This window comes from Eumetopias jubatus, unplaced genomic scaffold (assembly GCF_037043125.1).
Source record: "Eumetopias jubatus isolate StellerSeaLion01/CBP00866 unplaced genomic scaffold, mEumJub1_p1.0 scaffold_14, whole genome shotgun sequence".
Taxonomy (NCBI): Eukaryota; Metazoa; Chordata; class Mammalia; order Carnivora; family Otariidae; genus Eumetopias; species Eumetopias jubatus.
Window position 1 is genome coordinate 106,345,377 of NW_028274820.1, and position 18,886 is coordinate 106,364,262.

The window sequence follows — 18,886 nt, forward strand, 5'->3', positions numbered from 1 at the left end:
CCGCACCCCCCGCCTGCCCCCGCCTCTCCACTGTTCCCTCGGCCCCGCGATGCCTGTCCTGGGGCGGTCACCCTCCCCGTTCCATTCCTCTCAAAACCTGTTCTCGGAGAAGGATTTGATATTTAAGAAGTGACTTCAATGTCTGATTCCCCAAGGCTTTAGCATTGATAGTCTGAGCTAGCTCTCCTCGCGGAAGAAGGCAGCTCACCCCTGCTTGCTGACTTTCGGTGCCCTTGACATCTGGCGCGCGGGATGCCTAACTCGGAGGAAGGCCGCTCCTCACTGCGCGGCGGGAAAGAGAGACCCCGTCCCAGACTCTCCCATTGCCCACTGCCTGCCTCTTCCACACTCACACACACACACCTGACGCACACCCACAGTTCACCCACACATGCTTGCACACCCACCACACCTCGTACACACCGGTTCACACTCACACAGCTCACCCACACAGGCACGCACCCACCCCACGCAGCACACACATGTGCACACTCACACTCACAGTTCGTCCACAAACAGACACACACACCTCACACGCTCGCTCACACCCACAGAACACCTACACACGCACAGGTGCACACAGCCACACTGGAAGACAGTCTCCAGGTGTGCACGCGCCGACGCCCGGCCCGTGGTGTGGGAAGGAAGCAGCGGGAGCCCCGCATCTCCGGACCCTGCCCGGGCCCCTCCTGCCCCCCGAGGAGAGCAGAGGTCATGGGGGCCTGGAGGGCAGGTGCGGCCAGGTGGGGAGGCCCCAGCCTCTAGGAGCCAGGGCTCGGGGCGGGGTGGGGGGGGAGCGGCGCAGCTGGGCGTGCTGCGGGGGGCTGCCGGAGCGCGCCCACCTGGAAGAACCAGCCCTTGGTTGCTCGAGAGGGCAGAGCTGTGTCCCTCTGCCGGGTATACTCGCAGGCAGACAAAAGTATTTTTAAACTCATTTCCCTGACCTAAAAAGGCTCTTTTTTGACTGAACACCTAGTCTTTAGGACCAACACGGGAGCACTGACTATAAATAGCTCAGCGCTCCAGCTGGGGAGGCAGCTCCGGCCTCTGCAGGTGTCCGGGGGCCGGCGCGCGGGGCGTCCTGGCTTGGGGGCGCTGCACTGGCTTGTTCTCAATGGCAGAACACGGGCTGGGGCTCGTCGCGGGGCCGTGTTGGTCCTGGCCCCGTACTGGGGGCTCACCTCCTCCTTGCCCCTCCGGTCTTGGCCTGGGGGAGAAGGGGAATTCCCATGAGGGAAGGAAGGAAGAGCTGGTGTGGGGCGCGGGGTGCGAGGGGTCCGTGGGACAGCCCGGGCCTCTCACAGGGGTGCGCACCAGGGGTCTTCACCAGGAGCTAGACGGAGATGGGAAGGAGGGGTAGGTCCTCCGGGCCGCCCCACGAGGACAGGGGCGCACTGCTTGGTGCCCCCGGAGGAGGCGCCCTCCGGCTTCCTTCTCTCACTCCCGATATGGCTCCGGGGGGGATGCAGAGCAGTGACCCTAGCTGCTCCCCAAACCCGTAGGCAAGCCCCGAAATCAGTCCGTGGCAGATGTCAGAGTTCATGCGGGTGGGAAGGAGGGGGCTGCGCTCCAGGGACGTGCTTCTCACAGTGGGGTTCAGATGAGGTCAGGCGTAGCGCAGAGTTACAGCCAACTCCAGCACGGAAGGTTCTGGACATCTCATGAGCGCTGGTCTATTAGACGTTTTGTTGTTCCTGAAACTTCTTCCTTAAAAGCGAGAACACCTTGAAGGGGATGCTTTTCCTGACCCCAGCCCTGGAGGCCGCCCAGAGAATTGCCGTGGTCTTGGATCCGCATTGAAGTGACCCCTGGGCTCTAATCGGGGCCACCCGGGAAGAAAGTGCTTTCTGGGAGGAAGTAGCCTGGAGAGCGAGAGAGTTCTGACCGCAGCTCTGCCCTCCGTCCCCAGCCACACCGCATCCAACATCCAACCCTGCTCAAGCCCCCGCCGGCCCTGGACTGCAGCGGGAAGGCACTTCCTTACAGCCGCACTGGTCCCCGACTGAGCCGGGCAGGACACCCGTGCTGGCGGAAGGCCGCCTTCTCTTTCCTGTTGAGGTCGCACGGTCCCCTCCGCGGGGGTCACCCTAGAAGGAAGTCGCGCGTCGTCACCTTGTTGTTCTGCGTCTGCCCGCGGTGGCCACCCCGGCGTGGCCACAGCCGATGTCCGATGGCAGCGACCCCACTGAGGGCGACCTTGAGGGTCTGTTCAGAGAATCCGAGTACTTTCATCTCCACAATGTTGTCTGTTTTCTCTGGGTGTAGACAGACTTGTTCAGCCTCACCTGGATCCAGGTGGAGCCTATCGGCCGTAGCAACCGGCTGGCCTTCAAGCGGGAGCATTTCTGGGTTGCAAGGGACCATGGGCCTGCCGCCTCACCTCCCTGTGCGCGGGCGGAGGCCCAGCAGTGTCCACGGCCCTCCCAGACCCAAGGGCGGTCAGTGGTAGGGCCGCAGTGGTCCCCAGTCCCGGGCTCCCTCTTGGTGAGGCTGAGTCCACACAGAGGAGGAGCCTAGCTACGGTGCCCCGGGGCTTCTCAGAGGGGCCCCTTCGACCACTGTCCCCCTGTGTGGCCCCGTCCTTCCTGTAAACCTCCCCTCAGGTCGCCCACTTACCCCAAGGCGTGCGAAGCTGTGTCCAGGGAGGGAAGCCGAGGGCTGTGGAGGCCAGGGGCCTGGTCCCGGCTGTGCAACCCAGCAAGGCCCACACACCCAGCAGCCTGCCCCTTCCAGGCGCCCAGACCGCTGGCAGGAGGGCCTGCCCAACCTCTCAGCTCTGGAAATGGCTGTAGCCGCCCCTCCGTCTGCAGGGCCTGGTGCCCAGAAAGGGGGGCGCTCGACCTCACTTAAGACAGAGTGGGGGCAACTGTTGCTCCCGCACCCGGCGGAGAAGTAGCTGCCTTCCTGGGCCCCAAGACAGGAGTCCTCTTTGGTCCTCCCTTCTGACCGCGGGTGTCCAAGAATAAAGTCCTGCTGGAGAGCGCCGACCCACGACCCAGGCCGATCCACTGGGGTGGCTGGGACGGCTGAGCTTTAATTTGGGTCTCGGAGGGCGGGATGGGGGCAGGCCGCCCAGACTGCACGGGACGGCCCGCGCCGCCCACTCCAACCGGAGCCCTCACGTCTCCTTGACCCTCCTCTCTGGGGCCTGGCCTGCAGTCCCTCGCTCTCTGTTAGAGGACACTTGGGGATTTGTTCTGATGAACCCCCGGCTGGCGGTCACCGTCCGCCCGGCCGCCCGCGCAGGTGCCAGCGCCCACCTCCCCGCACGGCGACCAGCAGAGGGCGCTCGGACTCCACTCAGGGCAGCTTCTTCCAGCCCGGCCGCAGCGCGCTGATGCTGGCTGCACTTGGGGGACCTTGAAGGGCCGGCACCCCAGGCAGCGCGCCGCGCTGGCCTAGCACCCCCTACCTCCCCGACCCCCTCTGCTCCCGGCCTCCTCTTAGACTCAGCCTGACACGACCAGGGGCAGCGCCGGGGGCGCGGGAGGCTGCCAGGGGCACTGCCCGCGAGGGGTGGAGCCGCCTGCCCCGGGGAGCTTCCCCAGGCCGGCGGCGCGGACCGCGGAGTGGCGGGCTGCGGAGCTGGAAACCCGCCGCGGGGAGGGCTGGGCGCACAGCCAGCAGTGGAGGTGGGGGCTGGGTGCTGGGCGCTGGATGCTGGGCGCCGGGGGCTGGGTGCTGGCGGGGCTGCGGCTCTGCAGCCGCGGGAGGGAGGCCAGCCGCAGAGGCCCGGGAGGGCCGAAGGGCCCTACACAGAGCAGGGGGCTGGGGGCTGGGGGCTGGGCCAGGGCTGGCCTCAGACCCTCAGAGCCCCAGGCTCGGAGCGGTGACTGTGCATTCCCGCATGCATCACCAAGTCCTAAGGGCAGCATCAGGAATACGCCGTGAGGTGAGCGGGCAGGTCCGAGGGCGCTTGGTCCTCTCCTGTTGATGCTGACGCTCTTTCCAAAACACCAAATATCAGGTTCCCACAGCCTCTTCCCACCCACCCTGCTTCTCTGCCAAGGCTCTGGCTTGGCTGGGCTTGGCCGGTTGGGTGGCCCAGCGCTGAGCGCGGAGCGTGGCCACAGTCTGGCTGCAGGGGTGTGTGCCAGGACTCTGAGGACATGGGCGGCAGGGTGGCAGACGCAAGGACCCATGAGCAGAGGCTCCTTTCAGACATGGGGCTGGTTTTTCTGCCTGGCAGTAAGTGGCAGGGTTCCCAAAGGGAGTCCTTGACCTCTCCTGGGGTGTGGAGGAAGGAACTCCCCGGCGGAGATGAGGGGTGCCATCCAGTGGAGAGGGCGTCCGTTTCTCCTGGAAGCGAACACTTAGGCCCTGACCTGGGATAAATCGACATCCAGAAACCAAGTTCTGTGGTTCAGGGGAATGGTTTCCTTGGATTCTGGGCATAATATCTGTTCTAATTTATCTTCAGTCTTCAGGTTTTTCAACCCCCTTACTTACACCAGCTCCCCCCACCCCCGGGAACACAGCGGCCCTCGTCGCGAAAACCACAGATACGCATTGAAAAGGTGATCTTCCATTTCCGTGTCTCACGGAACAGGCCCCAGAGCTTGCTTATAGGGTAAAACTTAGGGAATTCCTATGATTTCTTCTTAATTGGAGAAAATCTAACTCAGCCAAAGAAAGGAAAGGAGATTATCTCCAAATCCAGACTTCCTATTTTCTCACCTCGGGGCTATTTTCACAGAGCCCGGAGACAAACATTGCCCATCTTCCTCTGCTCTTGGTCCCGGCCCCCACCTTGTGTTGCAGATCATGCGTTTCCAGGTTAGCGCACACCTGCTCAGCACTCGGCTATGCCTGTTACACCGCCAGGTCCAAGGGGCTCTTCCTGGGTCTGTCACCCTCTCTACAGCTCCGAGTAAGGAGCAGAATTGAGCGGGGAGAGCCTCTGGATCCCAACAGAAAAACGTGCTTTGTTGGCGTGCACACAGCTCTGTTCCGGCTCCGGCCTCCTGCCCCCACTGCAGGGCTCTGTTTCGCCACAACCTAGGTTTTCCCATTCTAGACCACGGGTGGCAAACTTCCTCTGTAAGGATCCAGCGAGTAAATACGTCAGGCTCTGTGGGCCACGTATTCCTGATGCAACTTCTGTGCCCCAAGGCTCCCCCGGACAGTGTGTGAAGGAATTGGGGGGGGGGTGGGCGTTCCAAGAGAATTTTATTGATGGACACTGAAGTCTGGACTTCATATAATTTTTACCTGTCATGAAATCTTATTTAGTTTTTTTTTTGTTTTCGACCATTAAAAAAAATATATGTAAAAACCGATCTCAGCTCGCAGGCTGTATAAAAACAGGCCTAGGGCTGCGTTGTTCTCAGGGCTGTCATTTGCCAACCCCGGTCCGAGAACGTACACCCAGCAGAGCACCTCCGGAAAACCATGTGTTGGGTGACTTGTTCATGAGAAGCCATTTCAAAGTCCACCTCCCAGGGCCTCCCAACCCCTCTGAGTACCATGTCCTTTCGGAAGGATGGGTCAGCAGAGAACTGAGAACGCGGTCGGAGGGCTCACCCCGCGCCAGCCCTGCAGCCGGCTCACTCCGGGCGCGTGCTCACCCTGGGCGCGTTGCCACTTTCTTGCCAAATCTTGCAACCGGCTGGTATTCTTCGCAGGTCTGGCCAATGTTTGCCGTGTGGGTGTGATGCCTGCAGCCGAGGGACTCCACCAGGACTGGACAGCGCCGCATTGTCCCCCCTCACCACGGCTGCACCGAATGTCCCAGCCCCATGCTTCAGCATGCGGGGGAGCCCCCCACAGCCCGGTTGCACCCTGCCACCGAGGCCCGCGCGGCCGGTGCCCCCGGAGACTTTGTCTTTCACATTGCCACACAACCTCGCGGAAGAAGGTGAGGATCGCCGAGGGCAGGCATTCTGCCACAGAACAGACATGGCCGGAAGTCTCTGTAACTTCTTTAATTATTCAAACAATAGAGCACAAAGATAACAGTTTCAAGTACATTGTGATACACGCTTTTGACAGGAATAGATATGCATTTAGTCACGAGGGAGGCTGGCGGCAACACCGCGCGGACACTTCGCACAAACTCTTCACACCGTCCACCCTGAAGGTGGAGTGGACACCTCGTCTGCTGGGAGCGGACTGCACATCCTGATGCCCTGGGTTGGGTTGCTCTACGGCGTGGCTCCCTTTTTTTGGCCATGAGAGAGAGGATTCTGAATGTAAAGTTGGGCAAGGGGCGGCGGACGTGGAACAGGGAGGGCGGGGGAGCAGTGAGAGGGGGCTGCCACCTCGCCTGACTGGGGGGGGTGCTGCTCAGGGCCGCGGTGCCCCCACGCTGGGGGTCACCGACGGGTGGTTCCCTTGGGGCCTGGCCAACCCTCCAATGCTGTCTTCGGCCGATCAGGCTGACCGCTAACTAGTCTGTCAATCAGCACAGCTAAAGCTATTGGGGTGCCAGGGCTTACACTCAGAACGGAACGGTCAACACAACAGAAACCACCAAATTCCACCAGGGATTGCAAACCTTGCACCTGCTAACTACCTAGAAGACCAAAGAAAAGTCTTTGACAGAGAAAAACCAAGGATCACTCCTGCCTGAAGGGCCTGGCCCCTTGAAAGCAGGCAGAGGGCAAGTTCCAGGGTGCATGCCTGGCCCCCTGGCCCACAGCCTCCTGGAAAAGGCACACCACGCCGGACCCTCTGCACAGAAGCCCCTCAGGGCCCGGTGTTTCTGGCTGAAGACGCCACCACAGGCCTAGCCTTAGGCGCAGCATCTCCAGCCCCCGCCCAGGTGGGACTGAGGCCCGCCTGAGGCCGTCAGGCTCCGTTCTGCTCCCCAAACCCAAACCCGCCTTCAGACAGGCTTAAGTTGCTAAGAGGCCCGATGTGCACACAGCCATCCTTCCAAAGCCGAACCTGCTTGGACGCTTGGCCCAAAGCACACATCAGGACAGTAGCCTTTGATAAGCCAAAGCACTGAGAGTGACAGCCAAGGGCTGAGCCCCTCTCAGCTGAGTCTATAACACAATGTCAAACATGGAGGACTTCTTCCCCCAGACCCAGCCAGCGTAGGAGGCCAACCACAGTGTGCCCACTAAAGTAGGACCGTGCCCTAGGGATGAAAATCCAAACCAAATCACCACTCCAGACAGACGGCTTGGACTCGATAACACCAACGTGGCCCGAGGACCCAGGCAGCCCTGAGACTAGCAGCTGTGACTCGGGAGGAGGGAAGATGGGGCCCCCTGAGAGCAGGTGGAGAATGTGCCCTCTTCAGTGGGTTTGCCACGAGGGTCCCGGGGGGCTTCGGAGAAGATCGACACTTGGCCGTCTCCCTGGGGACCCATCTGGAAAGGGTACCCCAGGACTTCACAAAGCAGCTAGGGGCCTCCTCCCTTTGAAGCCAGAGGACCAGGCACACCAACGTGGGGCAACCAGGTGGAGGTATGAGGTCTGCCAGCAACTACATGGAGCATGGGGAGAGATCCTGGTGGGTGCCCGCAGGCCTCCTCTGCCGGGCCTTCGCGCTGGGCTACGCTAATTAAGGGCTGGGGGGTGGGAGAAGAACGGCACCCGCACCCGGCACCCTCAGCTGGTGGAGGCACAGAGACTCTCACACAACAAATACTAACAGAGCTGAGGTTTCTCCAGGGATGAAAATAAACAAGTCGGTTTGGTTACCTACTTTGGTTACCTACTTAAGCTGATCTGAATTCACAGTATAAGCAACACATCTAAATATAATGCTGGGCACTCCTGTCAGCGCTAGGGTTCCCAAACAAAGAAGCCGAAACAGAAATGAAAATGGGGCTGCGACGGGGATTCTTAGTTATTATATACTAACCAGTCTGTGCGTGGCACATTTTATTTCTATAAAACTATTACAAAATATTCAAAAATACATTTTAGTAAATTTACAGCAGTTATTTCTCAATTTATTAATGCAAAAACATCCTTTGTTTTTCTCTGTACAAACTACAGGCTCCATTCTCGTGGGCTCATCACTATGTGCGCTTTTAAAAAATATTATTTTCTAATAAATTCTTTGAAGTTAAAAATAACAGAGTTCTTCCAGTTTGTCCAAAAAAAAAGTATGTGTGTGTGTGTGTGTGTGTGTGTGTGTGTGTGTGTGTGTAACAGTCTTGACTTCCAAGAATGCGGCCAAAATGGTGATGACGGAGCAAATATTAACCCATGAAGACATACAGGAGGTGGCTGTTACACTGGAAACTAGTTAAATTAAAATAATATATTTTCATATTTTACACTATTTCAAAAATGAAATGTAATTCAGTTAAGTATTGATCTCTCAAAAAATCTAATTTACAATTCTGTGTATAAAAATATAATTTGTGGACCCCCATGAAGCATGTTTTAGTTTACACTTGCCGAAAAGCAGGCGCGTGGCAAACGAGGAATGCGGAGTGCAGAGTTTTGCTTTCTGAAAGTCAGGGCGAGGGATATGTAGAAAAATAGACTCTGAGCAGGTCGCTTGGCCTCACAAAATAATCTTTCCCCCCTGTGAGTACAGTTCACATGATAATAATAAATTATCCAAGAAACAAACTATTTAAGGCTCTTGAAGGTCCGGTTCATATTATTTAAAACATCTATTCATACCAAACAAATAAATAGCCAGGAGAGGTGAAAAAAAATAACCAAAATAAAACAACAACCAAAAAATTCAAAAATATATATATAAACTAAACACAACGACAAAACTTCCCGGGGTCTCTGTTTCCTTATAGTCTACTTTGGACTGTCCTACTTTATTATTATTATTAATTATTATTATAATTAAAGTCTCATTCCGTGCGCTTTTCCGTGTGTCTTTTGCTGTTCTTTGCTGTTGCTCCCTCCCGCGCCCCCCCCCCGCCCCCACCCCGCGCCCTCCCCGGCTCGCCGGCCTTCAGCTAGACTTGACCGCCATGCCCAGCGGGTGCAGGGCCTCGCTGTCCAACAGCCAGGTGCCTATTTGGTAGAGCAGCTGCGAGTACCAGTGGATGCCCACGGCACCTGGCGCGTCGGCCGCACCTGGCGCATCAGGCGCCCCTGGCGCGGGCGGGGGCAGGTGGCCGCCGCCCCCGCCGTCGCCGTCCCCGCCGCGGTCCGTGCGCGCGGGCGCCAGCACGGCCAGGAGCGCGTGCGCCAGGCGGAAGGGCGCGAAGGCCCGATGCGCCCAGCCGTGCTCCTCGATGACCGCGTAGCACGACGCCAGCACCCGGTTGATGAGGATGGTGCCCTGCGCCGTGAGCGGCGCGTAGGCGCCCGTCGCCTCCTCACGCAGCGTCACGCTGTGCACGGCGGCCGGCAAGAGCCGACGATCCCCGCCGCGCTCGGCCACCACGTACACGCGCTGGCCCGGGCGCACGCGGCTGGCGAAGAGCGCCCGGCGCCCTGGCGCGCCCCCCGGTGGCGGCCCCGCGCCCGACGGCGCCTCGGGCTCCCCGGCCGCCGAGTCGTTGTGCGGCGCGACGAACAGCAGGTGCGCGGCGGTGAGCAGCAAGCGCTCGCGCGGCTCCCGCGTCTCGATCACGTAGAAGACTTTCTTGGCACCATCGTCGCGGTCCAGGAAGGTGAGGAAGTCGCTGTAGAGCAGTCGGCCCTGGTCGTCGGCCGCCAGCACGCGGTCCCCGGGACGCAGGTCTTTCACCAGCTTGGTGCCGCCCTGCTCCAGGTGCACGGTGGCCGAGCCCGGGAAGCAGCCGCCGGACTTGGCCGCCACCGAATTCTCTGCGGGGGTTGGAGAAGGGAGAGAAGAGGGGACAGGGTGGTGAGCGCCCACAGGGAGGCACAAGTCGGGCCGGGGGCGCACGCCTGCCGTCCCGCGCACCAGACTCCGGACACGCGCCGCTCCGGGGAGAGAGTCCCGGCTGGCCCAGCGCAGACCTCTCTCCGTCAGCCCCACCGTCTCGGTGACAAAATTCAGATGCAGATGCATTCCTTAACGACTCTCTTAGGATTGGACTGGCAGTGACAAAGGTTGGCTGGCGTCTCCGGCGGGAGGCCGGTTACACTCTTTCCCTTCCGCCTTCCTCCCGTCGCCCCCCCCCCCCGCCCCCGGCTCAGCACACACCCAGCCTCGCCCTGAATTCGCAGGGTATTTGCTCTGCACTTAGATTCCTCAGGAAGCCTCCTTGAGCTCCCTCGGGCGCCGGGGCGCACCTCCTTTCTTCCCGCCCCCGGCGCGGGGTGCGGCGCCCCCTCGTGCGCCCCGCACCGGGGCTGCGCGGCGGGAACCCCTCGCCTGCCCGCCCCCAGCGCCCAGCCCAGTGGGGGGACCTTGGTGCCGGCCCATTGCAGGGGCTCGGGAGAGGGGCGGGAGTGCAAAATAGCTGCAGTAGTTGTAGCAACTGGACAAACATTCCAGGGAATTGGCCGAGGTGTGAAAACCCGGGGCTTGTGTGGATTTTCTAATTAAAATCCAATAAAGGGCCCAGCACTGTCATTGTGATCTCCGCAATAAATGGGAGACACTCTTGGAAGAGGGGCCACTTCCATTCCCCCCCCTCCCCTTTCTCAGCCGCCCCCTCCCTATTTGCTCAGGTGCACCCCCCCCCCCAAGTCCCCCTGCGATTCACACGCGGGCTCTCCAGAAGCCCGGGCCTCACAAGCACTATTTGCACAGCCAGGCCTCTTCCAAGCACTCAAGATGTGTATTTGAATTTTAAATGGCGGGGCCTGCTCCAAGCACTGGAAGCGGCCGGGTTCTCAAGGCCCCTTGACTACCCGCTTTCCCGAGCCCTCTGTCGATCTCTGAGGCTCACTGTCCCGAGGACAATGATCGGAGCCAGGGTGGCGAGCAGGGGGCCGCGGAGGAGGGGCGGGGAGAGCCCGGTCTTCTTTGCATTCCAATCTCCGGGATCATGCTTTTTGCAAATAGAGATCGCGAGAAAGAATCTTCCTGCTGGAATTACAGAGGGGTTTTAATCTTCTCATCGGTTTCTGCGGCATGAAGTGCGGGCCTGGCCGTTGGAGGCCCGCCGTTGCCCCCCGGAATGCGACCCGGGGCGCAGGCGAGCCCGAGTCGTCGAGTCGCACGACCCTGCTTGACACGCAACGCACCGCGCCCCGGCCCGTGTGCGCCGAATGCCAATGAGCGGCTCTCCGCGCCCTGGGGGTCTGCCCTCCCCGGGCGGAATCCTGGCGCGGGATTACCGCTGCTCATTTGCGAGAAGACCTCTAGGGACGCCAGGGGGTCCCCAGGGACAGGGCTGGCCCAGGAGGGGGCCGAACGCCCCTCGAGCGCAACCGCGGGGTCCCAGGAAGGGTGTGCCCCGGGACCTTCCGCAGCGGAGCCCCGCGAAGTGGGGGCGCCGCCTGCCCAGCCTCCCTGCCTCCATCTACAAGCCCAGCCCGCCCCCTCCCCGCGCCCCTTCCACACCTTTTCTTTCTGTTGTGATAAGAAGCCACTATTTTCCTTCCCTATGAACTGTGTCTTGACACCTTGAAAGTGTTTTTCCACTAACACATGCTACTAAAATACAGTTTAGGAGACAAATAGGCAAAACTCGGGGGAGGGGGTGCGGGGAAGACACAGTTCCTCCGAAATTCACTGTGAACTGTTCTGCTAAATGCATCAACTTCTGCGGGGAGGTGGAGAGATCCGCATAAATAACCTCGGAGTTGGGCTGTCTGCTGCGGGTGCAGCGCCTTCCCCGGCATGGCTGTTCCTTGACAGTGACAGCGTGTGGCGTTGTAGGCCCAGGGAAGTCACCAGCCCATGGATGGGCTGCCTGCAGCTGCAGACTCCCATCGGCCTCCTGGCCCTGCCTGTGGCTCAGGGCAGCCCAGCTGGCTCCTAATAAGGACGGATGCTTCTGGGCTTGCGGCCTCCAGATGCTGGAAGCGGTAACCACTGCATTTATTACCTCCCACCAGGCCTCTCCCCAAAGGCTTAGCCGGCGAGTTAAGTTAGTTTAGCGTCCACAGACGCTCAGTGGGGAGGAGAGAGGACCAGGAGCTTACACCCTGGGCAGAACCTCCTGTGCTGGGGGGTCGAGTAGGGGCTGGCTGATTCTTAAGCCTGAAATGAGAGGAAGAATCTAGGCCAGACCTGGCTACCAGTGCACCAGGAACGTCCCCTCCCCCAACTTCCCTGTCTCCCCCACCTGCAGTGGGGGCTCCGGAAACAGGGTGGCGGGGGGAGGCTCAGGAAGCCATATGCCCTCTGCATCTGGGCTTGGAGCACCTCGGGCCTCTGTGGCCTCAAAGGTAGGGCCAATTCCTGGCGGGCGGGACCCACCTCTACAGGCTGTGTTCCCACACCAGAGACAGGAGTTATCACCCAATTCGCTCCCTCCCTGCCCCTCCTGCCCCTCCTGCCTCCCCCCACCCCGCACACATTTGTCTCTTTCCCTTGAATCCCACTGTGGGGCGCCATGGTGACATCTCATGGGCAGATCTGGAGCTGCTAGGTGAGTCGGGGGGCTTCATGGGCACGGGGGTTAGGGAGAAGGCTGGGCCTGCCGCCTCACCTGCTTTCACGGAGCAGTGGATGTGCGCTTTGGACTCGTAGTACACCCAGTCGAAGCCAGCTTCCACGGCCAGGCGTGCCAGCATGCCATACTTGCTCCGGTCGCGGTCTGACGTGGTGATGTCCACCGCACGGCCCTCGTAGTGCAGCGACTCCTCTGAGTGGTGGCCATCTTCGTCCCAGCCCTCGGTCACCCGCAGCTTCACACCGGGCCACTGGTTCATCACCGAGATGGCCAAGGCATTCAGCTTGTCCTTACACCTCTGCGGAAAGAAGGGGGGCCCCCCCGCAGATGTTAGTACTGGGCCTGCCACCCATCCCTGCCCTTGCCTCGGCTGCCCGGCCCAGTCCCTGAGGATAAGCGCTCTGTGGACAGCAGGGAGACAAGGCCTGGAGGTGCACTGAGGTGCGAGGGGGCTGTGGCGTCTGCTGGAGGAGCCAGTCGTCTTGCAGATGAGCTGAGGGCCTTTCTCCAAAATCTGACCTAACAGAGCCCCTACCATGGCCCGAGACGAACATGACATCTTCTGAGACACGTAAACTTGTGTGTCTCAGACAGTAACTGCAGGGCCTGCCCGGGCCGCCCCGGGGAATGGCTTACTCCTCCCCTAGGATGCCCTCCACTCCCCCCCCCATCCCTTTCCGTGGCCCCATTTCTCCACACCTATGCAAGGCTCCACCCTTGTGCCTGGCCTAACTCCCTCACCAGGAGGCCGGAGAGAGGCCCAGGGTGCAACTTTGCAGAAATAAAGAACACAGGCGGTATGCTTCTTAAAGAGTGAAAAGCCCTGGGTTATCTCTGGACCTTCCCTCCTACCCTGTGCCTATCTGAGCCCTGGATCCAGCCAAAGGGCGAGAGGGAGGTGGGAAGCTGAAAGCCACGCGGAAGGGGCTGGAGGGGGCCTGAGGGAAAGGCAAGCAGGTGAGTTATAATTTTCAATGCGGGCCAGGCCTGACGACAAACATTCTTTATCTGGACAGCCACATTCCTTTTCTCCATAGACCTCTTTTCTCCGGCTTTTCTGTGGTCTGATTGTGTCTCTTGTTTTCCTTAACCTGTTCCCTTCCCCCCTCTTGTTTTCTTGGCCCCAGAGCAGAATGGCGTCCTGCAAGTTTGAAGAGCAAACTTAAGAGGTGGAGGGAGGGGGCGGGGCGTGAGGGGTGGGGGATGGGGAGCCAGAGAGGCCCGAGGCCTCGGAGCCCTTCAGGAGTACCCCCCACCCCGGCCACGAGGAAGCTGCCTGTGCCGTGGGAGTGAAGAAACACTGAACGGGCAGGACACAGACCAGGGCGAAGTGGAACTCGGGGTTGGGGGAGCCCCTCATAATTCTCAGGTCACATTCAGAGAAGGATGCAAGAAAAAACTGCGCCATGGCAAGTGTGTGTGCGTGTCCTAACTCACTACCCGGGCGTTTGCACTGATGGTGGGGTGCGGGATTCAAATGAGGGGAAATGGTGACAGGATCACCAAGGGGCATCCCCAGGAGAGACAGACCCCGGGGATGAGGGGCAATTTCAAGTTGACCTCCCGCAGAAGGTAGGGCTGCTCTCCGTCAGGCCGCGCATGCTCAGCTTTGGAACCTGGTAAGCGGGGTGGACGGAAGACCCGGTCGAGGATCCTAACAGCAGCTTGGGGACTGTTTTCCTAGCGAGCCGGCGGGAAGCTCTTGCAAGTACTGCTGTCCGCGCTTTGGCTTTGCGGGGATGTGAGGATTGCGCAACAGGAAAAGTCCTGTGTGTTGGACAGCAATAAAAACCAGTGATATGGTTGTAGAGTTAAACATACAAGAAATGGGGGGGGGTAAGGGACTTGGGGGCGGCCCTGCTAACCGGTCAGCGCTGACAAGGTTTCTGGGCCTGCCAGCAATTTTCTTCAATAATAATAATAATAATAATAATAATAATAATAAAAGTCGGAAGGGCAGAGTTTGAGCGAGGTCATCTTGAGGACTGAACGCGTTTTACATGAAAATCAATCAGTAAACCAGGGTCAGTTTAGAGCCGGGCTGGGAGGCCGGCTGCGCAGGCGCACACCGCCGACACGCACACGCACACAGCCCGCATCCCGAGCCCCGCGCCACCTCGGCTCCCTTCTTTTGGGGGTCACACGAAGCTTTCACAGCGTCCCACGGGGCTGCTGGTGAGCCGAGGGCGGGATGGAGAGGCCATGTACCGGCCCCCGGCGCCCGGAGCTGCGCCAGTTGGGCACGAGGTGGAGGGCCCCAGGCGGGGAGCCCCAAGGCCGAGCCAGGCCCGAGCGGCGCCCCGCTCCCCACGCGCCCTCCCTAGGCTCCCCCAGGCCTGGCGCGGCCTGGGCCCGCGCCTGCAGGACGCTGTGCGCCCGGCGGGCGGGAGAGGCGCAGGCAAAGCTGGGAAGCCCAGGCCGGTTAGCAATTCACTGGGTCGTGTGCCGCGAATCAAGCCCGGCTCGGTGCAGCCACCGTAAAGCCCCGCGGGGCCGCCGGGCCGGGCTTTGTGTCGGCGGAGACCAAGGTGCTCCCCACGCCTGAGCCCCCGCCTCCTCCGCAGTCTTCGCAGCCGCCCGGTGCCCAGAAGCCCGAGCAGGACTGTCACCGCCAACGGCCGCCTGGCTTTCCCAGTGCGGGGGAGGGGTGTCCCAACTTCAAAAGAGACCCCCCCCCCCAGTCCCCGCACACCTGTCTCCACCCCCTTCCCCCCACTCCGGGAAAACAGACCCCTCCTAGCCAAAGAGGAACACCCTCCTCAAACCCACACCTGAGCGCCGGGGCCGGGCCGCCACGCACACAGAAATCTACTCGGCATGGCGTCCCGGGCCGTCCCCCCTGCGGCCCTCAGGCCCTGCCCCTGCGGCCGCCTCCTGCCCCCGGAGCCCTCAGGCCGCCGCACCCGCGCCTGGCACCCGCGCCTGCGGGCCAAGCGCGTCTGTCTGCGCTTCCCCCTCTCCGAGTTAATATTAACCAGGAGCTCCTGCGTTCCAGAACTGCTCTGAAAGTTCCACCGGGGACGGTCTTGCCATGGTTGAGGGACTTGGGCGGCAGTCACATTAGAGGGACAGGGACACGCAGAGACGCGGAGGGACGGCCAGCCCGGGAGGAGGGACGCGCGCGCCTGAGAACAGAGTCTAGGTGGTGGTTTTAAACGGGGCCGGCGGGTGAACAGGTCCCCGAGGAGAGCTAACCTCCTGTGGCCGGGGAGGCGTTCTCTGCTTCACCCCTTCACCCCAGGCCCCTCACCAGCGGTCCTGCGCCCGCGCCCCAACTCTTCCAGGCCGGGAAGAAGGACGGGCCAGAGAGGATAACCCGCAGGGCGCCTGCCAGCGCGCCCCGCCAGCCACCGCGTTTTCAGGGGACATTTGCGGGGTGCGTGATTCAGTCCTGGCCTGGCTCTGCCCACCCCACCCCCACGGTGGCTGCCCCTCCCCCGTCCTTTTGTGCTGGGAACGGGAAGGGCCGCTGCCTAAGGAAAAAAAAAAGTATTTGTTTTCGTTTCGTTCGTCTGAGGGAAGTTGACAGAAGGTCAGAAGTTCAAATGCTGCCAGCGCGCGCGGCGGCGAGAGTGGCCGGCGCAGGGCCGCTCGGCCGTGGGTCCCCGGCGGGCGGGCGGCCGGAAGAGGGACCGGGGCCGGGCGTCGGCGCGGGCGCCGGGCCCGAGGGCCCGGGAAGGCGGCGGAGCCCGCGCCGCGCCCCCGCCGCCCCCGACCGCCCCGGCCGTCGGAGCCCCGGCCGCGGGGACCGCTAACCCCGGAGGAAGGGGCGCCGAGGGGCGGCCGCCGGGGTGCGCGGTTCTGCAACCTGCAGCGGGCCCCGGGGGCCCCTCTCCCGCGTCGGCCCCGCGCGGCAGCCCCGCGCGCGCACCCCGACCCCGCGGGCTGCGGGACCTCCGCCGTCCCCCTCCCGCCCCGCCGCCTTCCCTGGCCTCGCCTCCCTCTTCCCCGGTTCCGAGGGACTCGGGGAAGGCCGCCTCCCTCCCGCGGGGAGCGAGGTGACCCAGGTCGGAGAAGTCCCCGCAGCCGGCCGCGCCCCCCGCGCCCGGCGGCCTGCGCGGGGTTCATTGTGGCTCGCACCGCTCTGGGGCTCAGGCGCGCGCGTCCACACTCGCGGTCCAGATTTAAGGTGGTCGCGAGCAGATGCGGGCGCGGGGCGGGGGGCTAAGGACCCTCTCCTTGGCTCCCTCCGGCCCCTTCCGTCAGCTCCGGCTGCCCCTCTCCTTCCTCCCTCCGGCCTGGCGGCCCCGAACCGGGCTGGGAAGCGAGCGGCCCGGAGGGGGCTCTCCTCCCCGCCCACCCTCCCCTGTACTTGCGCCCCACCGCCGCTGCTCCGTCAGCTGTGGTGCGCTCCTAGCCCGAAAGGTAGGACTTGGATATTTTAATAGGGCAATAAAAAGGATGTTGACCTATATTTGCCAGGAAGTCCATTTCTAGCTCAGTTATACGTGCCTGGAGTTTCAGAAAGTCTACCGTTGGCGGGGAGACTGGCAGCCAGAACTCTCAGGCAGAGGTGGGGAGGGAGGGGGGGTGCGTGTTTGGCTTTGGCTTTCCGTTCTAGCCCCCTCCCGCTAATACCTAGTCGCTCCTCATTCCTGTGCCTGCAGGTTGACCGGAGTGATGCAATGCCAGGAAGTTCTAAGTCCCTCCCCTCAAGGACCGCGGGCTCGGGAGAATGGCAACGCATCCTTAAAGAAATATCAATACATTCACACTCTGATGGGCACCACTGCCCGGGGTGCAATGGAGCTGTGCGAGACACTCAGGGACCAGGCGGCGCCTCGGGAGCCCCTGCCTTTTGTCAGCACTGCCTCCTGGCTTTTCCTACTGAGCGTCTTTGGTGGGGGGCAGCGGGGTGGGGGTGATCGTGGGAAAGAAAAGCACAGTGGAGAAGGGGAACGTGTACGCTCCCCTGTCTCATGCCCAAGGCTTGCATTTGTACAGTGACCTGGAAGCCACTTTATGTTTATGGGGGGATTCCTGACCCCCTTCCACCATTTCCATTCCCAACTTGGGAGGGGCAGATGCCCCCAGAGTGAAGATCTCCCCAAGTTGCAAGCCAGAGCTGGGGCAGGATGGGAAGGCCATCCCAGCAGGACAGAGCAAATCAGGGCCATGGGTGGACCACACCTGCCATCCTGACCCCCCACCCCCACCCGAAACTTCTCCGGCTGGACCCCTCACCTCCAGTCCCCTCCGAGAAGAGGAAGGGATGGTAGGTAGGCAGGTGGGTGGGGAGGGAGAGGGTGAAGTCGCCTTGCTATCTGCCTGAAGAGCAAACAGACTCAGTCTGGAGTGGCTGGTTACACACAGCCCCCGTGAAAGCAGCACATTCCACGCCGCGGCGCTGGGTTTCTACCTGAGTCATCAGCCGGTCTGCTCCCGTGTTTTCTTCATCCTTAAATATGATGTCGGGGTTGTAATTGGGGGTGAGTTCCTTAAATCGCTCGGAGTTTCTCGAGATCTTCCCTTCATATCTTCCACTGGCCCCTAGGGTCTTCTCAGCCACGTTGGGGATAAACTGCTTGTAGGCTAAAGGGGTCAGCTTTTTGGGGTGCCGCCTCTTCCCAAATCCCCTGCCGGGTCCGCACGCCAGCCCCGAGCACATCAGCAGTGCAGAGACGAGCACCACCAACATACATCTCGCCAGCAGCCGCATCTCGTCCGCGGAGCCCAGTGCCTTCCACGCTGTCCCCGTGCGGGTCTGTGTGCGCGAGTGCGAGTGTGTGTGCCTTTGCGCTCGGGCTTGCGCTCTCCCTTCCTCGCTCGGCTTGCTGCTGGCTCCCTCGCTCTCTGCCTGGCTCTTTCTCTTCCTATATAACCTCGCCCGCCGCTGCAGCGGGAGACTGGCCCCCGATCCCCACCCAGACGGGGGCTGGAACGGCAGGCTGCTGGTCGCTGATAACGGAACACATCGGAGTTGGGGCTGGAGACAGCAATCAAAAGACAAAAAGAGTCTGATTTTAAATGGTAGCAAGCCTGAAGAGCTTGCGAGGCAGGCTGCCCTCGGTGCTATATTATAGCTGGCAGGGGCGTATCTGATTGGCCAAAGCAGCGCAAGCTTGTCTTCTGATGTTTAACCCTAAAAAAGACTAAATTTTTTTTCTGTTGCTGCAGTTGCTTTATTTTCACCTGAAGCCTTTGAGTTAAAAAAAAAAAAAATCTTTCCTGAGACAAAGGTGGGCGGGAGGGAGGAGGCACGCTCCTTAGGATAACACCAGTTACCCCCTGCTTTGTGCAGAGCGTGGTGTTCCCCCTTCCCTTTCTCCAGAATGGTAGGTGCTTCAGTTAAAACCAACTTAAGTTTTAAAGGACAGTCTAGACCCCCCCCCCCCCAAGCTTCGGTCATCAAACAAATATTCTCTCAAATGTTGGAGGGGCAAAGCTGCCCTGGTCCTATTTAAAGGTTTTTTTTTTTTTTTTTTTTTTTTTTCTTCCAGAGACTTTATCATGCAGGCCAGGTCTCCCTGCAT

General features: G+C 60.9%; 1 protein-coding gene across 1 annotated transcript; it reads right to left on the reverse strand.

Moving 5' to 3' along the window:
- Nucleotides 1–8,881: 8,881 nt before the first annotated feature.
- SHH (sonic hedgehog signaling molecule) lies at nt 8,882–18,072 on the reverse strand. Its single transcript, XM_028094672.2, has 3 exons — nt 17,773–18,072; nt 12,450–12,711; nt 8,882–9,705 (listed from the first exon to the last, which is right to left on the reverse strand). The coding sequence occupies exons 1-3, from the start codon at nt 18,070–18,072 to the stop codon at nt 8,882–8,884; spliced, it is 1,386 nt and encodes a 461-aa protein (XP_027950473.1).
- Between the last annotated feature and the right edge of the window lie 814 nt (nt 18,073–18,886).